This window comes from Mugil cephalus, chromosome 17 (genome assembly GCF_022458985.1).
Source record: "Mugil cephalus isolate CIBA_MC_2020 chromosome 17, CIBA_Mcephalus_1.1, whole genome shotgun sequence".
NCBI classification, from domain to species: domain Eukaryota; kingdom Metazoa; phylum Chordata; class Actinopteri; order Mugiliformes; family Mugilidae; genus Mugil; species Mugil cephalus.
In genome coordinates, this window is record NC_061786.1 from 5904654 (window position 1) to 5931378 (window position 26725).

At 41.4% G+C, this 26725-nt stretch overlaps 1 protein-coding gene across 2 annotated transcripts; it reads left to right on the forward strand.

Annotated features, from left to right (window-relative positions):
- The first annotated feature begins 2373 nt into the window (after positions 1-2373).
- Positions 2374-26088, forward strand: LOC125023895 (serine palmitoyltransferase 2-like). Of its 2 annotated transcripts, none has more exons than XM_047611456.1 (12): positions 2374-2818; positions 7348-7542; positions 8429-8583; positions 10780-10928; positions 12537-12661; positions 13315-13408; positions 14410-14515; positions 15152-15371; positions 16115-16241; positions 17672-17807; positions 18221-18464; positions 22299-26088. In XM_047611456.1, the coding sequence occupies exons 1-12, from the start codon at positions 2654-2656 to the stop codon at positions 22416-22418; spliced, it is 1836 nt and encodes a 611-aa protein (XP_047467412.1). In that variant the 5' UTR covers positions 2374-2653; the 3' UTR covers positions 22419-26088. The 2 variants fall into 2 exon arrangements, with proteins under 2 accessions (XP_047467412.1, XP_047467413.1); XM_047611457.1 differs by having other exon boundaries at positions 2376-2818; positions 18335-18464.
- Positions 26089-26725: the final 637 nt, after the last annotated feature.

The window sequence follows — 26725 nt, forward strand, 5'->3', positions numbered from 1 at the left end:
CCAGGTAAGAGTGGACAACTGCAGGAGACCATGAAGACTGGGCAGGTTGATGAGAGCACGACAGCAGATGTAGCTTGGAACTCCGCAGGTCAGATATACAGCACTCTAGGCCAGAGACCCTCACAAGAAGATGGAGGGGGGAGGAGGGGAGGGAAAAGGGGGAGACACAGCGGTTAGTAATAGAAAAGAAATTATAAGAGATTAGGACAGGAGCTTGGTGCCAGAGAAGAGAATGTAGATAACATGTCTTTAATCTAAATGGAATTGATAATCTACTTTACATAATGTTTGAATTATAATAGAATTTGTGTATTGTGTAACTGGTGACACATGTGGGGGAGGACTTTGTGTATTGATTGCTGTGTGTTGGGTGTGCGCTGTTCACGACATGAGTCATGCATTGTTTATTTTATTGTTGTCACGTTCTTGTTTCGATGTTTCGATCATCTGATATAGTGAATTTGAACACTGCTGTTTAGTGGTGCTATTGATATGATTATATGTTGTCATTGGCACAGTGGTGTGGTGGTTTGCACTGATAGCTCTCAGAGAGAAGGTTTGAGTCTGACTCTGGCTTTTCTAAGTGGCGTTTGCATGTTGTGTGGGTTTTCTCCGGCTACTGTGTTTTTTTTGTGGGGGTATTGATTATGATATTTCTGGAATGCAGTATAAAATTTTCCTTCATGGCCCCACCAGAATTTCTAAACCAAAATCACCACTGCTCCTGTCTACCACCATTTATATTTTTAAAGGTATTACCTTACCTATGGTGGCTTGTCTTTACTATGCACTAGTGAGAGAAATAGTCTACATGTTCAACTATTGAGACAAATAGTCTGCATGTCCAACTAAAGACTACAGCAACTTTCCTTTACAGGACCCTATAGTGTTTTTAGTGTCAACATAAATCTCCCTGCATGGCTGTTATATTGTTCAGTTTATGCTGAAATGGCTCCATAAAGGTGGTATTTCAACTGTATGATCATTGTGGAGGGTGCAGTCAGTGCTCCTAAAGTGAATATAAACAAAAATGCGTTGCTGTTATTCAGCCTAACCCCTTGACTAAAATGGGCTTGTTAAAAAAATAACTGGAACATCTGTCACAATACAAGTCAATAGTGATACAAACCACAGCCTCCAAAACGAAAACACGGTTGAATGGACAGCTCTCTCAATGTGGAAATCTTCATGTAGCTAAACTTGAGTGTTGGACAATTATATTAGAATGCATTTGATTTCACTGGTGTACCTAATTAACTGGCAAGTGACATTTCTATATTTTGATGCTATTATCATCCTTCGCCACCAGAGGGAGCAGTTAAACAGTGTTTTACCACAACAGACAGGCAGTTAAAGAAACTAACTAACGACAAGGTCAAACTCACAGAAAGGTGGTTTGATGTTCAGCTTGATGCTTTTATATCCTCGCAGGCTGAGTGAAGAGTGGAACCCAAGAAGGATTATTGTAGACGGAGATGGAAAAATACATATCAAATTGAGATGGAATTGAAAACACGGTTCATGACATTCATGACATTCTATTTTTTTTTTTATTCAATCTTTAGTTTTTGGACACATTTTTACTGTGTGTTACCCTGTAATATCTTGATCTTGTGCATTATTATTATTATTATTATTATTATTATTATTATTATTATTATTATTATTATTATTATTATTATTATTGTGGGGCTACATTTGGCTTCTGCTTTGTAGTTGTAACCAAAATATATGTTTAGTATATTCTTGAAAATATGGTCTTAATGTTCAACAATATGTAATTCCCTATGTTATTCCCTAAAATCTTTTATCCATGATTGTTTTCTCAGTCAGTGGCTACTCATTGGCCTGTGTTAGTTGGCACATTGCTTTTGTAAGGTTCCATATCATTTACTTGATTCAGATTTCTTTATTATAAATAGATTTTGGAAAACATTGACGTTATAATAAAGTATTTCAACGTGTTTTAAGATAATATAAGAGGTTCTTTGTCCCAGTGGTGAAATTGGGGTGTTACAGCAGCAGGGAGTAACAGTGCAAAATGCAAAAAGATACAAAAAATAGCACAAAGTAGACAAGAAAAGACTATATGGAAAAAAAAGTAAATATGTTATGGTACAAAAATATTTACATATTGTAAAAATATTATAAAATTATATTTTTATATTTTACTGTGTTTTTTATATATAATGTATATAGCACATGCTTGAATGTCACTGTACTGCTTTCAAAGAAAATATTGTGTTTTGGTGTTTTGGTCTACTTCCTGTCACTAGGAAATTCCGCAAAAACTACAATCATTAAGCCCCGCCTCTAACACAGCGTGACCACGCCCCCTCATACACCGATATGATGGTTAACGAGGCGTTTGTTTCCGGTATTTAGAGTCTGGATTTTCAGGTTCCACACAGTGTGAGTCGTGTACGTGTGTGTATGCGTGTGTGAGCGCGCGCGCGTGTGTGTGTGTGTGTGTGTGTGTGTGTGTGTGAGGGAGAGAGACAGAGAGAGAGGCAGAGAGAGTGTGTGTATTGTACGTGTACGTGAGATAGTTTGCAGCGTGTGCTCGGTTACTGTCACCGCTTTGCACCGCGGGCAGGGGCTCCGTGTTCCTACATGCAAGTTACCGTCGCGGCTCCACAATCGTTGCCCAGCAATGACCGAAAGCCCCGCGACCAAACCAGCCAACGGGGAAGTGTGTCAGCGCGTCAAGAACGGACTGAAGGCGGAGAGAAACGGCTTGGCCAAGAGCCTCCGCCGCTGCCATGAGCGGCCGCCCAAGCACCACTGCCACCCCGACGACGACGAGGAGGAGGTGGAGGTGAGGCCCGGGATGGGACGGGGCGGAGAGGGGTTGGTGAAGCCGGGTAGCATCTTGTATTCGGACCCGGGGATGGCCGGACGGCGCTGTCCCTGCTGCCGCTTCAGTTAACTCGTTATTCGGATCGCTCCACGGAGGAAGGTGCCCTGAGCCCCGCTGCTGTTAATCTGACACTTCGCTGTCATCGAGCCGATGATGTTCCCCTACCCCGGTGGAGGGAGCGCCAAACCCCATTTAAAAATAGTCTCGTTTAAAGAGTTTTCGGGCTTTCTACATGTTACGCGCCAAATGGAGACTTTTATCAGTTCATTTTCTCAATAAGTACGAGCCCCTCTCGAATTCGGCGCGGTGATATCGGCACCAAGCACCAAGTGTATAAATTAAAACCCCAACTTTATGAATGAGTCTGTGCTACTCTCCGCCGTTCCCTCAGCACTTCATTTACTTGTATAATGGAAAAGGGTGTTTAAAAGAAGGCGGGGTTGGCTAGTACTGCATTAAATGTTAATCCTGTTTAATTAATGGTCAGTGTACCAAAATTTGAGAAGATGTCTGTCTCACGTTTGTGGCTTTGGCTAGGGGCTAGACACCTTTGAACTACTTTAAATGCACCTAGATCTTCAGAGTCAGTCAAGCAGCTTGAGACAGTTTACATTAGCCTACTCCCTGCAGGCTGAGTCCTTATCTCATCACTTCGTAGGCCTGCGCCCTTCCTTTTTCAGAAATAAATGATAACAGCAAAGAAATCTCATTGTTCAAGCTCATTTGAGCTTACGCTGACAACATTTTTGATCTGACTTGCAAATGTTTGGCTGTGAAAGTTTGAAAAAAATTTCCATTTTCTCAAGGCGGGCGACTCCCTTAACAAAGAGACTGAGATGAGTTAGTTGATAAGGGAGGTACTTGGCCGGTGCACCTGTTTGCTCCGAGCCGTCCGCTGAGACGGCACGCACACCGAGAGACAGCTTCTCTCCAAAGAGGCTAATGAAATTTCCACCCTTGGGTGCATCCGCTGCAGCCGTCCCAATTAACGGGTCCCCGTTAGATAGATGCTGTCACACACGAGCTGTTTACACCAGCAGCTGCGTTGTGATACGTTCTGCATCACAGTACTGTAGATTTGAGTCTTTTCCTTTCTTTTTTTTTTTCATCTTAACAAAGCAATCATCTCCACCCTGGAGCAAAGTAAGATGAGAGGCGGTGTCGTTCGTTATCCCATTAGCAGCTTCTTCTGCCACACTGGCTCCGTGGGTTAGTAACGAACTGAGCGCCTGGTGACTAAAACTCAGCTGATTAGAGTTCATGCAGATGTCAGCTTTGCTGCTCTGTAAGGTATTTGAGAGAGCGAGAGAAGCATGACCAGTCACATGTGGCGCCTAATAGCCACGGGTGCCGAGGACGGGGCGTGATTGGAAAGCGAATTGCACAATGCCCGGGATGTTATACGCTCCCCAGGGTTTCCCTCTTAATCTGTCGACTTATCGAGAGGCAGGCAATAAACATGAAAGTTAATTCTATGTGCTCACGATTTATGTCAACACAACCTGCTCTTCCCTAATTTGGCAGTCAAATCGTCACCACCCCTCACTGTTCTCCCTCCCGCGCGGCGGGCGCACAGCTCAACCGCAACTTCACACTGTGGTCTTATCTGCTTCCCGCTTGATGTTAGGTTGCATGTAAGGGCTCCCTTCAGCCCTGGCCCTAACGCGTGTCCTGACTAATTTGATTGCACATGAGCGGTTTTGAGCGCAGGTGTGAACGCGGTGCGTTTGAGATCTGATCTCATTTTGAGGAGGTCTGTGACTACGTTCTTCAAGGGGTGTGAATACACACAATGCGTCCTGGGCCACGTGGAGTTGAGTTCCACAATAATAACTTTTTTTTGCTTTTATTACCGGAGATCTTTACTGGAGCCGGTCCCTAAAATAACTAACGTCAGAGTGGAGATAAATAAATATATCGTAACTTAAAGTTTCAGTGAGTGAGTGAGTGAGACTTGTTCCAAAATTTGTATCGGCTCCCGAAGTCCCCGTGTTGTCAGTCAAACACAACAAACCGTGCTGCTTGTGTTTATTAAATATAGAGAGCAAAGCTGAGTTATGACCTTGAGACAACTTTGGAGACACATTTAAAACGTCAGGTGTGAACACACCTAATTTCTGGTTGGGATCTCAGTTCACATTGAAATAGCCAGGTTTAATCAGGGCCCGAGACAACTGCATTTAAGGAAAGGGAAAGCACATCTATATGCGCAGTAATGTGGAGCTCTATTTATGTTAATGTCTTGGCAGGGCATAGTGTTTACATGGAATGAATATGGTTATAGTCCAGACTTGTATACATAGAGATAGTGGTCTGTTCAACACATGATTCCTGCGACTAGTTACTGTTTACAGTATCAATGTTCATTGAAACCAAAGCCAAAATCCATCGAATCAAATGTTTGAGACAATTAAAAGTGCCTAAAATTATTATTCAGTTATCAAAACTCACTTCGCAAATTGAAACAATGCAACTGGCTCAGTTTACAATATATGTCATTTTTGCCATCTGAGGTGGGATTTATTACCTTCTTACTATTTATTTATTTGTTTATATGTCAGCTACGTTGCACATTAACAAATGTTAAATTGTTGGTACTATAATTCATAAATGAGGCAGATTTAGCCATGAGGCTAGTTTTCATCCACTGTCCCTGGCCAGATAAAAAAGGCAACCTGACATATCAAATACAGCACAATAAAAAAGAAAAACAGGAGAAGTATGCTATAGGTAGACAAAACATTAGGGCACATGGAACACTCATCAACATGCTTTCAACTGTATACAGCATGCAGCTAAGAGTGAAGTGTTTAAAACTGTTCAAAGCAGACACGCAAAACTGTACAGTACAGTTGTGCAGACAGACTATGCTGCTATGTTATACACGATGGCTAGGACCAGCGGATCCATTAGCGTCAGAATAATGCTATCTTAGGTATTTATGTCCCGTCACGTGTGCTGAATCTGTTCCAAAGCTATACGGCAAATCAAATCACAGTTACAAGATCTGTCTGAGAAGTCCCAGTCGCAGCAAGGTTTTTTTTCTCCAAATTGCATAAGTTGACTGTAATATAGAGAAAGCCCCACAGAGTTCTCCACCAAAACGGCATTTACAAATAACCAAAAGATAAGCTAACCAGATGCAAACCACGCAAAAGAATGCTTGCATATGCAGGGGGGAGTCAACGAGACACAACCACACGAGGAAAACGCAGTTTTGAAAAGAAGGAGAATTCAACTCCGTGTTCTCAACAAGTGATCAAAAAAGTTGAGAAAAGCAGAAGTTATCATAGTACAACTGTCTTGAAGAAAACCGCACAAACGGAATCAGGACTTATTGACGTCGCTGTGGCCAGAGACTTTGAGTTTGTCTCAACTTTGAAAATGTGGAGACCACATCGATTCACGTTAAAGAAAGCAGACCTGCTAAGACAAACGTCAGCACATGTTAAACGCATAATATAAAGAGGGAAATATTACACAAAAATAGTGCAAATAACAAAGCTCTCCTGGTTGTATCCACGACGTTGCTGCTTCACATCCCCTTTGATTGATGTAAATGTTCTCTGTAAAACATAAGGATCTGGTAGATGTAAATGTGCCAGTCTGTTGACCAACTTAAATACTAAATCAGTGAAAAAAGTTTTCATATATTAAAAAACAGACTTGGCTTCAAACTGCTTTCTGCATTTTACTGAATATATTTCTTGACGTATGGTCCTTTAATATCAGTCAGTGACATTAAAAATGAGTCTGTCAGACTGGTTACGTCTGAGGGGAATCTCAGCCTGAATAGTTCCACAGTGATTTAATGCCTTCCTCCAGAACGTTTTTATCGATTGATTTCATTGATTCAAGTCTAAAGCCGGTGTTCCCTGTCTGGCCTCACATTTACATGTAGTGTAAAAGGTACCAGGGCTTTGAGTGGGCAGTGCTTCAAGTAATCAGCAAATACTTTTATTTCTGATTCCTTTCTTTACATTAGACAGTGGCGTAGTTTAGTTTCAGGTCCTGGTAGAATATTCCAGCATTTTAAAATGTTCAGAGTAGGCATGTGCCATCATACAGTATGAGCACAATTTCTCACAGCTTTGCACAGTTTATTAAAGATCAGCTCAAATATCAATATAATTGCTTTTTAAAGTACTTTTGAAAATGTCACATTAAAAGTCCTGTTTGTGTGAGCACACGCAAGAAACAGGAAGTATAATGTTGCATAGGTACATCACATACAGTACCAGATGTTATTATAGCAGCAACGAGCAGAACACTATAACGAGATGCTTTTAGCTTATAGTTTCTTACATTTTGGAAAATCAAGTAGATCGTATTAGTTAAGGACATTTGTTCTTTGATATGTGGAACTGGATTCACTGAAAACAAACAGTGACACTAAAGTAAAACCTGATGATTCTTATTATAACTTCAGTATAAGGTCTCCCGGTGTCAGGTAAACCATTCACGGCGTTTCCGTACGTTTTCCTCAGGTCCACGCCTCGTCGAATCCTGGCGGCCTGTACAACCGGCCCTTCGTCGAGTCTTTCGAGGAGACGCCCATGCTGGTGGCAGTGCTCACCTACATGGGCTACGGCATCCTCACCATCTTCGGCTACCTCCGCGACTTCCTCCGTCACTGGAAGATCGAACGGTGCCACATTGCCAGAGAGAAGGAGGAGCAAAAGGTAAGGGGGGGAGGAAGGCCGTTGCCTGGTAGCGTGCCGTTGATACTCAGAAGTGCGCTCCGTATTCTTGGAGCGTTTGCAGATAAGGGCAGCAGTTGCGTGCATCCTTACACAACCCCTGTGGAGGAGGCAGGTTGTGTTTCAGGTGTTGGATGGAAATGAGCTAATTAGCTGGTGACTGGACGGTTAACCTTCATCGTGTACAATCAGCGTTGATAAGAAGTGGAACAATGGCCTTTGTTGTTTGGTTAAGAAAAGGTTACTCACCAAAAAGCATTCCCAGCACCAGGCGCTGAAATGCAGGCACTCTTATCTAAAACACTGTAAGCAGCATTGCTTCACGCTTGTTTCCAAAGGAAGCATACATTCCATACCCTGCCCGGGATACCTACACCTGAAGCAGGAAATAGGCTACAGTGAAATCATTTGCTTTTCTGCTCAACAGAATGCAGTGTACGTGCTCAGGATTGTATTTCTGTCGGGCGGTTAGAACACCTCTTTGCCCACTCAAGACTGTTTTCAACATGTTACATAATGTCTGATAGGGAAGCCCATTGTTTTAAGTATTTGGCATTTAAGGAAAGGAAGCTAGCGCGGAAGTCATTAAATCACCCCGAGGATGTGGCACGGATGTTCCCTCCAAGAACCGAGGAAAATGAGCTCCTTCACTCGTGCGATTTAATGTTGTTTTAAAGGTTATTATTCTGGAGGGGACATTCTTCTCCCAGATGAGCTCTGTAAAAGCATGCGCGGTATGTGGTTCCTTGAACGCTACCGCTAGAAGTCATAAAGACGGACGCCAATGATTTAGATGAAATTTCCTCACGATCTGTCACGCAGCCCCCTATAATGTCTCTCTCTCTCTGTCTCATCCTTCCATGTGTAGGACTTTGTGCCACTCTACCAGGATTTCGAGAACTTTTACACCCGAAACCTTTACATGCGGATAAGGGACAACTGGAACCGGCCCATATGCAGCGTCCCAGGAGCCAAGATGGGCCTGATGGAGCGAGCCTCCCACGACTACAACTGGACATTTCAGTGAGAGAGACATAGCTTTTTAAAACGAGAGTGTAAATACCGTTATCTATACGGTGAGTTAACCTCCAGGTATTCAGACTCGCAATAGAAAGTGGAAGAATGCTTTCTAGCAAGGTCAAGGATTAGATCGAGTTGAGCAGCCGTACATTCCAACAAACACCAACATGTTACACTTCACAGAAACGACCGACTATTGTCAGCAAAAGCTGAGCAGGTGGCACACCCTTCTCACTGGCCAGAGCCGCCCAGAAACTGCAGCAACACGGAGCGCAGCTTTTTGTCGTCGAGTTGTACAAAAGAGGGAACTGGTTCCGGTGGTGGCGTAGCTCTCTACAGATGCTTTTCTGTTTCTGTCAAAATGGACGAGGGACTTTGTAATACTATTCAGATGTAGTTTTCGATCTTATGATGCGAGGCATGTTCGGGTTTCTGTGGTAAACATGGCCCGAGCTGCTTTAATGATCCGTGCCCGTGGGGGTAGTGTACGCGTGTTATTTTCCACAAATTCCAGATTTAATTTTCGAGTTTGGTTTCAGTTATTGTTTTGTCAAGTCAAATAATATAATAATACCAATAATTTTGGTTGTGGTTTTAAAAGCAAACTTGAATACAAAACAGAAATGCTAAATTATACTTGGCACTTTATCAGGAACACCACTAACACTGTGCCTCCTCCTACCGAGCTGCACATTCGTGTTGGGAATATCTGTTCTGCTGCACCACATCCCACACAGATGCTCCACTGGATTCAGATCCGTGGTAGAAGCTGAAGTCCTCTGAGATCATTGTCGTACTTATAAAGCTAGTTTCAGTCTTCTTTTGCTTGTGATGATGGTAAACTTAAACCACACAGGCGTAATCTGCAACAATTCTCGGATGAGCTGTGGCAGTCAAACATCAATTGACTGGCGTCAAGGGTGTTCCAAAAATACACTCGCTGCACCATTAAGCCGCCACCAGATGAGGCCCTTCTGCCGTTAGGTTGAACTTGTTGTTCGCTCTGGGATGCGTTTCTGCTCGGCGCGGTTGTACGGTGTGGTTATCTGTGCTAATGGAAGCTTTCTGTCAGATCCAAAAAGTCTGTCTCTGATCAACAAGGCATTTCCATCTGCAGAGCTGCTGCTGCTGCTGCTGCTGCTGCTGCTGCTGCTTCTGCTGCTCACTGGGTGAATGTTGATTTTCCTATCGAGACACTGGAGAAAAAACCTCAGGAGATCAGCAGTTCCAGAAATATTTTAACCGCTCTGCCACTAACATCTTTCATCCTGGCCTGTATCTGCACTGCTATAATTCATAGAAAAGCAGGTGTACCTGTGTTCCTAAGAAAGTGCTCACTGAGGGTTTCCATTTGCATCGTGATCACAAATCAGACAAAATACAGACGCATGCAGATGTGTCCATTTCCATATGTTGCTTATTCTGTCATTTCCCTTTTTAAATGGACAATTAAGTCAGTAATGTAAAAAAAAAGTGCCCATCCCCTCTTCAGAGCTTGTCGTTTGTGCAGCCAGTTCTCTAAAACCTCGATGTCGTACAACAGAGAAATACCAAAATGCTGACATTTAAGAACCTTCCACCAGCAAACATTTGGTAAATCGTTGCACGGAAGCGTTTCTAACTTTGCTTTGAATATCAGGTTTTAAGAATTCAAGGAGAATCCTCACACTTTAACCAGCTCATTCAAAACTAGAATGTCTTTTCTAATGTCTCAACACCAGAGACGGCAGAGAACCTAATCTCACCCGTGCTCCTTTGCAGGTAGTTTGAAATGCAAATATGGTTCCATTTAAACTTCAGATGAACCCAAATGACTCAAATATACCTCCCTCGTACACACGACCGACAGTGTAATGAGATCTTCTTGGCGTTCTTTTGAGGTGACTTTCAAATTTACTTTTTACATGTATTATAGTGATTATCTGGCGTTAACGTGAGTTCATTCATCTCGACTGAGGAGAGAAGCTGTAGTTGGAGGTGTTGACAAAACAAAACTAAACCAGAGAATAGTGGAGGAGCAGAGAGAGAATGGAGCGGGAGGCGTGAGGGGCGGAAATTGGAAACTTCAGTGTAGCTTTTAATTATCTTAACCAATCATTACTATTAACTGTGCCAATCCCCTGCCTATATCATTACCTCTTCTCATTGATTGTTTCCTGTTTGTGTTTATCTTCTCCTCCCTCTCTCTCTTTCTTCCAGGTACACGGGTCGGGTGGTGCAGGATGTGATTAACTTGGGCTCGTATAATTACCTCGGCTTCGCTGAGAATACCGGCCCGTGCGCTGACGCCGCCGCCGAGGTCACCACGAAGTACGGTGTGGGAGTTGCCAGCACCAGGCAGGAGATTGGTACAAGCACACGGCAATACAGGCACACCTGCTATCACAGCTGGAGGCTAGCAATAGGAATGTGCAGGGGGGAATTTGGCATGGTAAACAAGGCGCCAACAACCGGATTGTATAGTGATGAGATGATGATTAGCATCTGTACACAAACTGCGTATATGCTCTGCTATTCGTCGCGAAGCTTCGTTCAGTATCGATTTATTATTCATGCCCCGCAAACATTTGCTTTCTGATGCGACTGCATTAAAGATTAAGATGTACATTTTCTAATTGAAATGACTTAAACCTTAATAAATAGTCAAAATCGTTCATTTTCGGTTGATTTAACTAGTAAAACAAAGGTGTTAAATGCATTTCCTTACTTTTTTTAAGTTATTTTTAACCATGCATTGTTTACATGTTTGTTTGCATAAGTGCCCTTACTACTACTACTGTAGGTGTGCGATACAAATAGAAGATAATCCAGCTCTAAAGGGGTCAAAAACTCAACAGGGCATCTTTAAAACTTAATACTCTGAAAAGAAGAACAGGGTCTGTTGTCCTATTTTTAAATGGGCTAGATTTACTGATTAAAAAAGATTGACTATTACCTCAGGTTAATGGGCAAAACTAAATGCACTAAAACAGTGTTATTTCGGGAATAACTGCAAAGATTTACTAGAGTATCAAGCTTGAAAGTGACGGAGTAATTTTAAAAGCAGTGTGTCTAATGTGCCACTGAAATCGGTCTACTGAGCAAGTTTGATAAGATCCAGATCACCCTGAAGGAACAGAAACACATCATCTGGCTAGCAGATTTTTACTGATAGAGCAGAACCAGTGATGCTTTTCCTCTTAGACAGAGAAAAGGGCAGGCCACACTGTGATACAGAGGGCTGTAGTGTGTGCTGCATATTTCATAAACTGCCAGTTGTAAATCTAATTAATTGATGCACGCATGTACAATGTGGGCCCCCTTAATGTAGCATAGAGAGACTGACTGACTCTGAAAGCAGCCACATCATAAAACTTCCATGAAACACTCAAAGAGAGTTGCCCGGCTTTATTTAGCTGTAGTTCGACATTTGGTGAAATGTGTTATTGCTCAGAGTTGGAAGAGTTTTATACAACTGATACCATATATGTCCGTTACATATAAAGAAAAAAAACATAGCTTAAAGCTAAACTTAGCTCAGAGACTGAAAGCAGAAAGACATGAAAAACATGATTATACCATGTTTGTTTAAACCAGACAGAAAGTGTAAATACATTGTGTCAACTGTACAAGAAGCCATGGCACATCCTATATTGCTAGCAAATCTGCAACATGGTGTTTTTACACTTTTGTATAGATTAAACAAACATGGTACATAAAGTTAATGAGTTGCTGGGATATGCTTTTTATATGAGAAGAAAAAAAAGAAAGAAAAAAGTTTAAACCGATTCAGGCTTTTAGCAACTATGCTAAGCTAAGCTAGCCGTCTCCGACTCTAGCTTCTTATTTAATGGACTAGTGTCAGAGTGGAGAGAAGGGAGAACTCGTGTCATCCCAAGATATTTGTGTATATATGTTTGAGGTGCAGAGATGAGATATTCATTTACTGTGATTTCCGGTGTTTGTGTTCGCGGCAGGTAACCAGGACATACATGAGGAGATGGAGAAACTGGTGGCTAAGTTCCTCGGCGTGGAGTCGGCCATGGGGTTCGGGATGGGCTTCGCGACCAACTCTATGAACATACCAGCACTGACTGGCAAGGTAAAATCAAGAGCAACAGATAGATCCTGTGATTTATCTGTCATTTATTGTTGTGATATATAGATTTCTTATCTCTGTTGTTTTTTTTATTATTACTTCCCATCTGGATGTCCTTTTGTTGTTTCTGCTGTCTCACTGTGTCCCACACTATTTGCCAAAGATAAAACAGTATCAAAACATTTCATCCAGTCACCAGTAGCACCAAATACACAGCCACTGACCTTATATTAGGACACTTCCTGTTAAGCAACCGGTGTTGCCACTGTGTGACAGGTTGAAAAATACTGGTCTGCTTTGTCACGTTGCTGCTCTGAAGTTGTCTGGCAGGTAGATGCTTCACCGCATAGCTTGTTTCCACTTCCACAGTGCAAACCAACAATGGATAGTGTCAGTCTGCTCAGTGCTTTTGTTGTAGTGAAATTTGGTGGTAAAAGGAAGTTTTTATCGCAGTAGCAAATAGTGCAATCAATGCAAAGTGTCCTCAGTGCAGCACAGATCATTACATGTAATGATACTCCGCCCACTCACCAGCCAGTAAACAAAAATGCACTAAATGATTTTTAAGAAGTGCATTGCTCTTTCGGATGGATAAAAACAAATCTATGGGGGGTTTAATTATTCATGCTAATTAACATTGGTCTGGTGTCCTGCAGGGTTGCCTCATTCTGAGTGATGAGCTGAACCATGCCTCTCTGGTCCTGGGAGCCAGACTCTCAGGGTCCACCATCAGAGTCTTCAAACATAACAGTGAGTCATAAATCAGTCCTGCCTGCATTTATGGGTCCATTTATTATTGCTGACCACATGCATCCCTGTGTCATTCAGCCTGTCCCCAGTTTAAGTGGTTCACCTTTATCTCAGTGTATTGTAATGCAGTTGGCAACGTCTCTAGCTCTTTGTGTGCTTCCTGGTGTCTCTTATTGTGTAGTTTCTATAACTTTCACCTATAAAAGCCTGGTATTTTACATGCTAGCTAACTTGAAATGGAGTTATAGCCTTTGTAAGGCTTTTGTTCTCTAAGTACAAAAGACTAAATGTCTTCTTTTGAGTTAGTGTTATTATTATAGTTGTTGTTTTTGGTGTCACATAATACAAACTATCTGTCCTTAAATTCCAAATGTAGGGAGAGACGCTAACTACTCACTATTGTTAGCTCAGTCAGACTAAGTGGACACTTTGAGCGTGTTTCCTTGATAGCAGATGTAGCACATGTAGCTTAGCTCGGCTACATTCAGCTACATTCAGCTACATTAATCTGGTTGGATTAGTTGGGGCTGTATATGGTGAATAATACATCTGGGTTAGCTACTGTGATACAGCACTGATTGTGTTAAAGTAGTTTCGCGCTTAATGCTAATTAGAAAATGATCAGCTAACGGTTAGCAATCTTTCATACTTAGCTGTTAGCTGCCAGCTAACGAGCCAAAATACTTTTTTTGTCGTAATTTGTCAATAACTTGTTTAATGTAGCGTGTCTTTTTTGTTACTGCCATGAAGAAACTTGCAAGCTGATCTACAAAGACATAGTGCAGCAGTTGATAAAATCTGTTAAATCACTTACCAGTTGGAATATAGCTAACAAAGTTCAAAAACAGACTCATTTGGATTGTATCACTCAGTATTCAGCATTGTGGGCTTGTCCACACTTTTCAAGAGACAAACCTACACAGTTTCAACACACCCTGAAACAAACTGCCATGGTTTTTTGACGCCACAGCTAAAACCCCAACTTTCGTTATGATTGTCAGATATGCAGAGCCTTGAAAAACTGCTGAGGGAAGCCATAGTCCACGGTCAGCCCAGGACGCACAGACCATGGAAGAAGATTCTTATAGTGGTCGAGGGAATTTACAGGTACCCCTTTCACTGGCTGCATGACAATCATAAGTGTATAAAAACTTTTCAAAAACTCTAATTTATATTTTGGCACACTGTCTCTTTACTCTTGGTGTAGACCTTCTAAGCTGTTTATGGCGCTCAGAAGAAATCCAAAACTCAAAGTGTCACACATTTTCCTTCCGACTTTCAAAAGGAACAGGACTTAAATTCACTCAAGCTGCAGTTTCATAGATTGTATGTTCTGGCCACATCAGCGAACTCCTGTTCTGACCAAAAACATGTTAAATGCCAATCAGAGTCTTGAATTATTTAAGTTGTTTATTTTGTGAGAAAAACAGGCCTCAGGGTCATGACACTTCATTTCTATTAATAGTTCTATTAGTACTATCAGCACTCCAGAGACTGTGTTGTACTTTAATAGAGCTGATTCAGTGCTTGTTTAGTTAACCTTATTCAGCTTGACTTGGTGCTGCATAAAGCGGCACAGTGTCGTAATGGGCAGCTGTAATACAAACTTTGTAGTGCCTGTAACATTGTTGCACCACTTCCTTACCTTTTTCGCTTTCTGTATCTGTATTTGAGGAAGTGGATAGAGACAATTTAGCTGGTTACTTTTAACACCTTCCGCTCTCAATCCTTTCCTCCCTGCAGCATGGAGGGCAGTATAGTGCGCCTGCCCGAGGTGATCGCCCTGAAGAAGCGCTACCGGGCCTACCTTTACCTAGACGAGGCCCACAGTATAGGGGCCCTGGGTCCGAGGGGAAGAGGTGTGGTGGATTACTTTGGCCTCGACCCTTGTGACGTGGACGTCATGATGGGCACCTTCACCAAGAGTTTTGGTGCTGCAGGGGGATACATTGCAGGGAAAAGGGTGAGGATCGGAGGACTGCGGGTTTATTTTTATGAGCTTAGATATGTAGCTAAATTCAGTTTCCCAGTTTAGTAGCTTAGTGTAAACTGTCAAGATCGGGAGTTGTAGTGACAGGGAGAGAATTTTAAAAATGTTACCTGTGCTTTCAACAATGTGGGCTCGCTGCCCTGCATTCCTGACACATACTGCACGGTATTAGCCCTGTTCCTGAACACACCATCAAAACTCTTGCTATAAAGAATTCCTGACATCAAAACGAGGCCGCTTTCGTGTCCATCACTTCTCTGTGAGACTGGGACATTTTAGAACTGCAAAGGGTTCCCAAACAAAAACAAAAATGACTTGTCAGGCATGAATCATGAGTCTAAAAGTGTGTCATGGAGTTAAAGAATGTGGCTCACAGAGCGTACGTTAATGACCTGGACGTCTGTCAGATGATGTGACATGATTAAATATAATGAATGATGGTAGTTTGGAAAGCACAAAGCCAACAGAATAGTCATTCTCAGCTTTACTGGCATGAAATGCAGTTACAGTGAATTCCATTCCCAATTATATTCTTATATATTCTTATTCTTATGTAGTATATGCTAAAGTAGGTTTTATTCATTTTAATCAACTGTTCACATTTCTAACACAAATTGAGTGAGTTTTAATTGTCATCCTAAAACAAGTGGTCTGTCTAAAACAAGTCTCCGTTCTTGATATTGTACTCACACCTCCTGTGTCTGTGCTGCGTTCAGGAGCTCATCGAGTACCTGCGCTCCCATTCCCACAGTGCGGTCTACGCCACCTCCATGTCTCCTCCTGTGGTGGAGCAAATCATCACTTCTATGAAGTGTATTATGGGCTGGGATGGCACGACGATAGGTAAGTCCAGATTTTGTTATCGGATCTTTTCTGGATGTGTTAGAGAACTGTTTGCATTAGTTTTCACATAATATTTGTTCTTGGGGTCATCACTAACTTGGCCATAACGGTTTCCACGTTACATATCCTGACCACACATGCAAGACCTATCCATCAAATATGTCATTTATGATGCGATAAAAGATGTGGAGGAGCAGTTTTTGACAGACTTTTTCCTCTACATGTAGAAGAAAGAACTGTCAATTTAAACATCAGAGAATAAATCAGTCAACACTAAAGACCACATTACATGTCAAAACATGCTTGTACTAAGAACACAAATTTGATTCGTGTAAATTTGAAGCTTTCCTGCATCATCATTGCAGAACAGAATTGTGTGCGTGTGTTTTCATCCATTAAATTTAAAATCAATGACATACAGTATTTTGTCAGAATAGGCTGCTGTAATTCTCATCCTTAGCCACCAGGTGTCAGTGCGGACTAGTAAAACTAAATCAGACTGAACCACACACTCAGTGGAGCTAATACTATGCAAAAAGGAGAGTGTAGGATGCACCAGTTGTGAATCAGTATTGATCCCATCGTCCTGAGTTGAACCACCCAGGCTGTACACAGTTCCACGTCTTTCATAACAAATAGGTTGAAGCTCATTATGGGCACTGGGGTCAGCTGATAGTAGTTGTTATTACGTGCACTCGAGAGGAAAGCTCTGCGACTTGTTTATTTAACTTTGAAGGGATATCATAGTCCTCCGTTTGGCTCTAGCAGTACCAGTCTAAATCCCATTTTTCACATATTAGTTCTTTTTGAGAGGGGGTAAACCTAAATTTGTGACGGCACCCACAGAGGTTTTAAACTTGTGTTTGATGCGAACGTAGCATTTCAAACAGCCAAGTGAATCTCCTGATCTCCTTCGGGAGATGGAAGAAAGGCATTACAGAGAAACCGAAAACTTGATCTCCCCAGGACGCCTGGATGCTGAAACTCTTTTCTCACACTCATCTCATGGACGTGCTGGTGCTGCACTGCTCGTCAACCGCTTTTTTCATCTTTTCAAAGCATCATAAGCCGAACTCTGAATAATTTTGTTTCTTGTCTAGAAAGATCAGTTTTGGGAAACAACAAACACACCTGGGAAGTAGAGCTGTCTTTGTTTAGCTCTTACAGGCTTCATAAATTGCTGTTCAGATATTTCCTCTGTGTTTCTCTTCAACTTTCTGTAGCACACTACACTAGAGACTATAACATGGAACTCTGTGTATCCACAGGTCTGCTAATAACACATCTGCACGTGATAAAATGTATGGTTAGATGACCCAGTAAATGGGACGTAGCGCGCTGCTTGATCATTTAATAAACGCAGCACGTGATAAATGGTGCGGTTAACCGAGTCTGCCGTCAGCCCTCAAGTTTGAAAATGTCTTCACCAGGCCGTGATCGCGTGCAGCAGCTGGCCGAGAACACAGTCTATTTCCGCAAGAGGCTTCGAGAAATGGGCTTCATCATCTACGGCAACAACGACTCTCCTGTCGTACCCATGATGCTCTACATGCCGGCCAAGATAGGGTGAGGAATGTAGGCTTTAATCACTCTCTGCTCTAAGTGGAATATTTAAATCAATCCACTGTAAGGGATATAAATGGAAACCACATATTGATATTGCTTTATATCAAGTATTAAGCATCAACCTTTAAAAAACAATCTGAAGTACATGTACACTATCAGTCAAAAGTTTGAACACGCCATCTAATTGTATTGAATGAGACCGTAGACTCACTTGTCTGCTCATTAGATGCAAGTTAAAACAAATGTGTGTTCTTGGCATATTCTGTGTACCTACTGTGAGTTTTCAAAATATCATTTGGGATTGAAAACCTGAAAATGATCTTACTACAGAATGTACTAATAATAAAACACAGCAGCGTGTGCACTGCCATTTTTTTTTTTATTTTTTATTTTTTTTTACTTGCTCTAAATAGTTTCCTCTTCAGATCCACAACCTGTGAAAAAGGATTTGCAGGATGGGCCTTTATTGAACCGGCGCTGTGTCCTCATGCCGTGTCGGCTGTGTCTCCTTGTGTGTGTCCTTCCAGAGCGTTTGGCAGGGAGATGCTGAAGAGGAACATCGGGGTGGTGGTCGTGGGCTTCCCTGCTACGCCCATCATCGAGTCGAGAGCGCGATTCTGCATCTCTGCCGCCCACTCCAAACACATGCTCGACCGGGTTAGTGATCTTTCAACGCTTGGGCAACAGACCTTTGGACTGAGAGTCATTTAAAATGACCTTTAAGAGAATATTATTCTATAAAATAAACAGATAATAGAACCTCTAATAAATCTAAGTTAATGCTGTTAAAGCTCAGTGTACTGTAAATAATGAAAATAAAGCCTATTTCTTTAAACCAATAAGATGAAACTCTGACACGCTACTAATCCCGTTAAATAACGGCCTCTTTAATCAGGTTGCGGATTAACTCTAATTAGAAACTAGTATTCTTCCTTTAAAACTGACTTTCTGACTGTAGCACCTACAGTATATTTTCACATATGTTGATGCTGCCTAGTCTTGCAGAGCCACATCTCACTGTGTTCTGCTCACACAGGAGAAAGGTCCAGCCAAAGCCATTACTATTCAGTGGAAAACACTGCCTGGGTTGTTAGAATTCTTCTAATTAGTCGGAATTGTTGGTCCCAAGACTCGCTGCATAAAGCTCAATGGTGGTTTTGCTAAGTATAGTTACAGGGGGCTATGACTAATTACTAGAGTTGTGCACTCTGCAAGTTTTTGTCGAAGTTTTCCAGCATGCAGTTAGATTTGCCAGCAGGAGTCGGGAGGAAGAGAAGGGTGTGGAGGCCAACCTTCCACCACTGGCAGGCTTATCTGAGAGGCGCTGACTGGTAGCTAGCTGAGACAGACTTCTGTTCAGACTCTTCAAAGTTACAGCCCTGCTGTTTCGAAGCCCTGTAATGACCTTCAGGTTGTTTGAAACTAAACCAAGAGATCACGGTAACATTAAAGGGTGGCAGGGTGGAAAAAGTGTCTGTAATTGGAAGGACGCAGGTATGATCTGTCCCGACCTCAAACGCCTGCTTTTGGAGATTTCTTTGAGCCACTTCAGACGTTCTGAATCCCTCCCAGCTTCTACAACAGAGGTTCAGCGAAGGACAAGTCGGTCTCTGTGGGAGTGTCAGGGAAAGTTTAATGAACAGATTTGAAATACGGGGTCAGCGGTACCTACAGGTTAATGTATACTACATTCACAGTGTTCAGACAGTGAGTTCAGCCCTCCGTTCTAAGCACCTTCTTTACTCACTGTGTTGGTCTGCGTAAGTGCACACCGTTGAGCTTTGATTGCTCTTGGCAACACATCCAAAAGCCGCCCACTCTTCTCCACAAGGCTCTCTGGCTCTACCGAAATGAACCCGCTACACACCTGCCCTCTCCTAAACTTCCACTACAACCCTTTTCTTATTTTAACAGTAATGTAAATCACCCTGCACGGAGGCTGAACCCTCGCCTTCATTTCCTGTCTAATTTGGATGGTTCAGCTGGCTCAGGCGCATGCCGTGTCCGCAGGAAATGCAGCTATATCCAGGTTATCCGCTCCTATCCTTCCTCTCGTATGTCAAAAACACCCCAAAATAAAACGAGCTGAAGACGAGGAGTAGGAGTGTTGTAGTGCTGTAGCGCTTTCATCTGTCATGATGTTAAACTCTTCCACCGTTAGCCTTCCCCTCGCTATCATTCTCCCAAACTTTGATGTGTCACGTTGATTTGTGTGATTCTTTTATCCACTGGTGAGCTTTCACAGTTTTGTCTTCTCATTCATGCACACCCACACATGCACCCATGTATGAAAGTCCTTTTACTGTTATCCATATCGCCTTCCACCGACCACATTAATCTTGGCTTTAAACAAATGGCAGGTCCTAGCTAATATCCACTAAATTTCTTGAAGACTTAAAACAGCCACTGATGGGTCCACGTGGATGTATGATGTCAGAGGATCTTTGTACACTGAATACACTGAGTACAAAAAAAATCCCCAGTTTATCATCTATTTGATATGGGGAAAAGAAAAACGTTTTTGAAGCTCAGTGCGGTGGCTCCAGCGACGGCCATCTTGGCAGCGCCTAGCCTAGACTCGGCTAACTCACAAATTATCAAAGTGGTGGAGTTTGAGTGAAGCTTAGTGGGGTGGTTGACACAGGAAGACGGGTAGTAACTTGTGATTTGTGAAGTAAATGGCTATAGAGACCAAAAATGATTTTTTTTTTTTTCATTTCATTTTAAGCAGCCACGGGAGCGTCGTTTGTGACCATTTGTGCGACAGAAAAAGGAATTCCCTTTAATGCTGCCTTCCTTTTTCTGGCCCAGAGGTTGTTCCTTGCTTAGAAAATATACTCCTATAAAAATTGGAATGCACCTACCCTTGAACTTAAAAACATGAAGACAGATGACTCGCAAGGTGCCTTTCAGCAAGAAACAGGTGTGTTGTAATGAGCTACATTTGTACTGTTGGAGCAGCTTCAGTGCAGCCCATTTTTATTCTTAATTCTTACTACTTATACCCCCTTACATTAGGACCACTCGATTGCAACAGTTTGTCCCTACTTATTGCTATTATTATTCTTTTATACATATTTTAACACATTGGTCAGCGGACGCTGTGTGATCCTGTTGTAACCCCACACACTGCACAGTGCAGTTTTAGCTATTCCACCCACCTCTGAACACAGCCAGTCACCGGGCTTCTCTTCCATGAGCTGCTAGTGTTTAGACAACTGCAGACACACTCTGGTTTTTGATTTGAGGCAAAATATGCAGCTTTGGCTCGGTGTTTTGTTTACCTCTTCATCGAACAATGAAGCATTTTGAATTCACTACCACGCGGATTTGTCGCCTTGGTAACGGTGGCTGAGCGATGCTGCGTGTTGACCCATCCGCTAATCCAGCATGAAGGACACAACATGATTTGTCTTACACGCGTTGAGGTCATTTCAAATGGTGATCATAGCATAAAGGCGTGGCGTTGTTCCATGACCCCAGACGTGTGTTTAGTGACAGTGATAAACAGCAGCTCCAGTGGTGCACCTTTTGTTTTTGTTTTTCTGTTTTACATTGGCAGTGAAGTTTTTTGCTTATCAGAATGTACAAGCCAAAAGATAATCCTGACCTTACGCTGCACTTTCCCTCTTGAGTCCATAAACCTATAAATAAACGGGTTTATGGACTCGTAGCTATACTATTTTTGAAATAAAACCACAGTGAACACAAGTTTATCAACTAGCTGGTGAGCAGAATGTTGCATTTAGCACCTACAGAGTGAGATATTTGTTGGTAACCAAACCAGAGCTGAACGAAAAGTACTGGGCGTACATGCATTGGATATGATTCCAGATTAATGCTTATGTTGAGACGTGTTCTTTGATATATTAAAATGGCAGTATTAACTTTAGAAAATGCTGGGAGCCCAACTTTCTCCACTCATGTATTTTTTGTTGTTTTTTATGTGCCATGGAGTCTGCCCCCAAGTGGCCAAAAAATTACTGATGCAGCTTTAAGTGAGCTTTTAACGTGAAACCTGAATCAAGAATTATGTGTGCATAATGCAACAAAGTAAAAATAAAACATTGAAATTGTTTTGACTTATTTATCCCATCATGCCATATGTACCATTATTATTATTATTATTGACTAACAGCTTGAGTTTAATCATATAGCCCTGAGATGATGTCAAGGCCTAAGGCTGAATATGTATTGAAAGAAGAGTTTCAGTCAGAAACTCACTGATGTTTGGATGACATATCTGTATGAACTCATAACCTTCCTCACACTAACAAGGTGTCACATTGATGGCTTCATCTAACAGACAAGTAATATGAAAGAAAAATGGGAAAGATCAGGCCAGTGGTTTCCTGTATTTCATCCTACGAAACAGTTTTTCTTTTATACATAAAAATCTGGCTTGGCGCACCCTTAAATTTCCTTCCTTCGGTCACATATTGCCCTCCGTGCTGACAGCTGTTTTTTGTCATTGTATAAATGTCTCCACAGGCTTTGAGTATCATCAGCGAGGTAGGAGACCTTCTTCAGCTCAAGTACTCCCGTTACAGAATACAGCCGTCGTTGGCACGGCCCTTTGACGATAACGTGTATGAGGACATTGACGACTGATGAACCGCTCTTCGGCTTAAAGTGGCGTAAACCGGAACAACCCCAGAAAACACAGAACGGGTCAAGATGGATCACTAGTCTTCCACAAGGACCGAGACGTGCGTACGTGCCCATCGTCACTAGCTTGCCATAACGTAACCACTCAACAACAGAAAAACATTCTTGACTCTCTCTACTTTGCCTTACCTAAACACGCAGAACTCGTGGTGAACACACTGAACATAGCACCTCTGCTTTTTTCTGTGTACTTTTTATTCAGTTTATATCATTTTTTTGTCTAAGAATTTTCCGTGTGTGTATGTTTGTGTTCTATTTACTTATATTTGTAGCCATGCACATCAAGCGCAAATGTGCTAAGAATTGTGAGTCGCGAGTTTATTTTCATAACATGGATCTAAAGTGAAAGTGGGATAAAGTCAGACTTTTAACCATCAATCAATGACCAACATCTTTCATCCTGTACTTTTCAGATCAGCGATCAATGCCATTGGAAAAAAGCACTAGGTTTTGTACTGTTTGCACAGGTCTGTATGAGTGAGAAGTTCGGCTCCGTTCATTAGGAAGTTGCCGTACAAAGTTTCACTCAAGCTAATTTACCGAATGGAGCAGTCTATTCAGGGCCGTTCTGATTCCCTGCTTATAAGACGTAGAGATTAAACATGCACCTTTCAGCCAGACCCAACATTTCTGAACAACTTAGGTTTAGTCTTCCTTCCAGACAGACCGACTAGACAGATTAAAACATGGCACTTCAGAGCTAATTAGACAGGACCTTTCAAAGTAGACAATATTTTTTTTCCTCTTATAAAGAAATAACTTGAAATATTCTGGGAAATGACTACATTCACTCTCTTGCTGAGAGTAATTTCAGAAGCCATTTTCATGTCTGAATGTGAAATATGAAGCTAGTCGGTTAGCTTCTCGTGGAAGTTAAAAGTCTATCACTTCCTGTTGAGTTTCTGTTCAGTTTTTCATGGATTAACTACACACAAATTAACAAAATAATGGAAAAAATGCAGAGAAACCAAGCCACTGGTCCAGTTTTTAAGCTAAGCTAAGTGCTAGCATACAGAAAACCGAGTAGTCTTCTCAACAAAATTTCAAAAAAAACTACACACAAAACAAGTTAATCGTAACAACGTAGAAGATCCCGGCAAGAGGGGTTTCCCTACCTGTCAGTTTCAAAGCTAAGGTAACTGCTAGCTTCAAATTCCGCATACATATCAGGGTACTCTTCCCAGTAAAATTCAATAACTGCACACAAATCATGAAGTCGGTTATAAAAAATGTAGAGAAACTAAGCCACCGATATCCTTTGACATTCAGTTTTTAAGCAACACCAACTGCAAGCTTCAAATCACTGTAGGCCTTTGTATATTACTTTCCAATATACTTTCCAAAATGTCACTTCTGCTTGAGTTTCACGTCATTGAAGTGATGAATTAAACGTCTTAACTCCCGCCGTAGGAGCATAAATTACTTAAAATGTTTTAACCTTTTCATATTCATGCTTGAGAACTTTATTTGCCTAAGCTGACACCAGCTCTGGGTCAGTACAACAGTGCCAAAATGGACATGATCAGAGCTGAGCACCGATATCCCTGATGTCGTGTTGTTCTTACGAGTGAATTGCTCACACCTATAGAAGCCACATACACAGCCGCATACACAGCCATACACTCCGGTAATATAGAGTTGATATCTTCCGAACCAAATGCACGCGGTAGTGGCAAAATCACACACATCTGTGTCCATTCCAACGGGATGAATGAAACCTTTTGTTTGAGATGTAACACAAATCCAATTCCAAAAATTTTGTTGCTTCTTTTTTACAGGAATACAAAAATGTGCTTGATAACAGCACGGCTTATTGTCATATTTAGTTTCAAATTAAATCCAAACTCTAGATTAATTTGATCTCACTGCTATCCTTCTCTATTTTGTACTGTCATTGATTAAAAAATATATATTTATTTATAGACCAATGAAAATAACACTTTTCATTAATTGAACTTAAAAATAACAGCTTGTTATTGGGGAAAACAGAAAAAAACACATTTATTTAAACTTGAATGGGAAAACCTATCCCTAAACATCTGTTACACATTACACTCTCCTTCCCACTACTATGTTACCATCAGTGAGATTGTATGTTTTTAATTGAATATTTTGTTTATATGTACCACTTAAAGTCTTATGTATCACCTCAAAGATGAACAGAACTTTCCTAGTCAGACTAGTCTTACTTTGTTTTTAACCGAAAGACCAATATCTGTGCGACATCTGATCTGTCTGATACGTTGGTTTTAGATAGTGGTGGTTTGGTGTCAGACAGGAGAACATCTGAACGGTTCCAGCTAAGCTCCTCCAGTTGGCTCCGTCATACGCCTTCGCCGATGTCAGCGTTCTTTTATTGCCACGTTCTGTGTCTGTGTTGTGACCCACAATTCATTCATGACTTTAACCGGTGTGAATGTGCGTGTTGCTTTCCTTCCACTTACAAACCCGCCTTTTAAACTCTATCTTCGTTTATCTTCACGTCGTGCTACTGAGCTTTGGGACACAGCGCTCCTCCTCAAAGAAGGCAGCTATAAAAGAGAATTAAGAAAAAAAAAAAAAACGTGTAGGAATCCCACATGCATACATTAACACTTGCATGTGCTGACAAGTATTGCGCAACCACTCGTGACTCACACTAATGCATGCACGGTAAAGAACTCATCATTTGACGCTGCTCCGCACCTCAGCTAGTGGTGCTCAAGGATTTACACTGTTCTGCTTGATGTGACTTAAGATATCCACTTCACTGAAGAGAAAGTTTGAGTTAACATGTCCGTCTGGGGTCTAAAGAGCTTTTTTTAACTATTATTATTATTATTATTGTTATTTTATTGTTTATTTGTTACTGTAAATGGGAGATGCTTGTATAACGTGTCTTATGGAAATGTAATTCTGTAGAAAAACCTGAAACTTGGATCACAGGTGATTGTCCACGAGCTCATGGTTTAGTTAACAATGTTCCTCACAGATGTAGAATGTATTTTCTTGTTCACAGGGAGTAAAGAAAAATGGTGACACTCAAAGCAGGCATTTAAAACATGTTTTAATACCAAATTTAATCACGTCAAGCCCCAAGACCTTACAGCTCAATATCCAAATGCTATAGTGTGGAATATTAAATCAGAACTCTACGGTACCCTAAACGATAGCCTGAAAATGACAGTGTCTTCTGTTTCATTTTGTTTTTGAGAATGCAGGAAATGCACAAAAGCAGAATTGACTACTATGGACCAGGGCCCTGACTGTTTTCTACAAAGATTATATTGTATCACTTTAAAATGACCCGGGAGTGAGTTCCAGTTACCCCACATCAGAGACAATTATTTTCTAATATACAGTAGTGCCTTTTGAAGAAGATGATTTTCTAAGAATTCTTAATAATAGAGTCATAACTTGGGTTGTCTCATCTTTCAGAGTCTTATTTGAACTCTTATACTACTTTGTCTTCAACGATACTTAAATACTTAATTATCACTGGGTGTGTTATGTATGTTGACTGCATTTGATTATAGAAAATGCACTATTTGCAACATATCGGCAAAATATCAATATGTAAAGTGTCACCCATGTCGGTTTTATCAGTAGATCATTAAAACAATGAAAACAGCCTAATTTGGAATTGCCTCCAGTTTTGTTCAGGTCTCCTTAAATGTATCCGTATATGCGTTCTGTTGCTGTCTTCTATCATTTCTCCTCCTCCTGTTCAGATTAGATACTGAGTATACTGTATCTCAGCTCACCTTCATCACAACACAGTTCTCTTTTTAACAGATGATGAGGATGTGTGTTATCTCCATGGCCAATCCAATCTTCTAGGGATCCCCACACCATCATGTTTTCTTTATTCAGCCAGACACACACACAAAAAAAAGTTTTAACAAAAGATCCAGTTCAAATAACTTCTCTCTACAAATAACTGAGATGACTCCGAAGCTCAGAAAAGGGATCAGGTAGAGCTTGTTTGCTTTGCATAATGTCATGCTCGCTGAATTAACTTATATCACACCAATCACCAATCGAGTGCCGTTCATGTAATATCTCATTAAATTAATTTAAATGTGAATAGCGTGATTCTGAAACACAGACATAGTCCAAGTTCGTCACTGCTACATGGCTGCATTTTGCAAAGGTCCGAGAAAAGAGCTGATCTCTCTGATCCGAGGTGATCGTGTCTCTTATCAGCTCCGCCGCCGTCATAATACCCTCGAGATTGAGGTCATATCTTTCTCCATAACAGCACCGACTTT

Bases quoted from the DNA above. Each gene is read 5' to 3' on its own strand.
- LOC125023895 (XM_047611456.1), top strand. From the start codon at position 2,654: ATGACCGAAAGCCCCGCGACCAAACCAGCCAACGGGGAAGTGTGTCAG. The intron at 15,372-16,114 runs GTGAGGATCGGA...TGCTGCGTTCAG, and splicing joins GATACATTGCAGGGAAAAGG to GAGCTCATCGAGTACCTGCG. The intron at 16,242-17,671 runs GTAAGTCCAGAT...TGTCTTCACCAG, and splicing joins CTGGGATGGCACGACGATAG to GCCGTGATCGCGTGCAGCAG.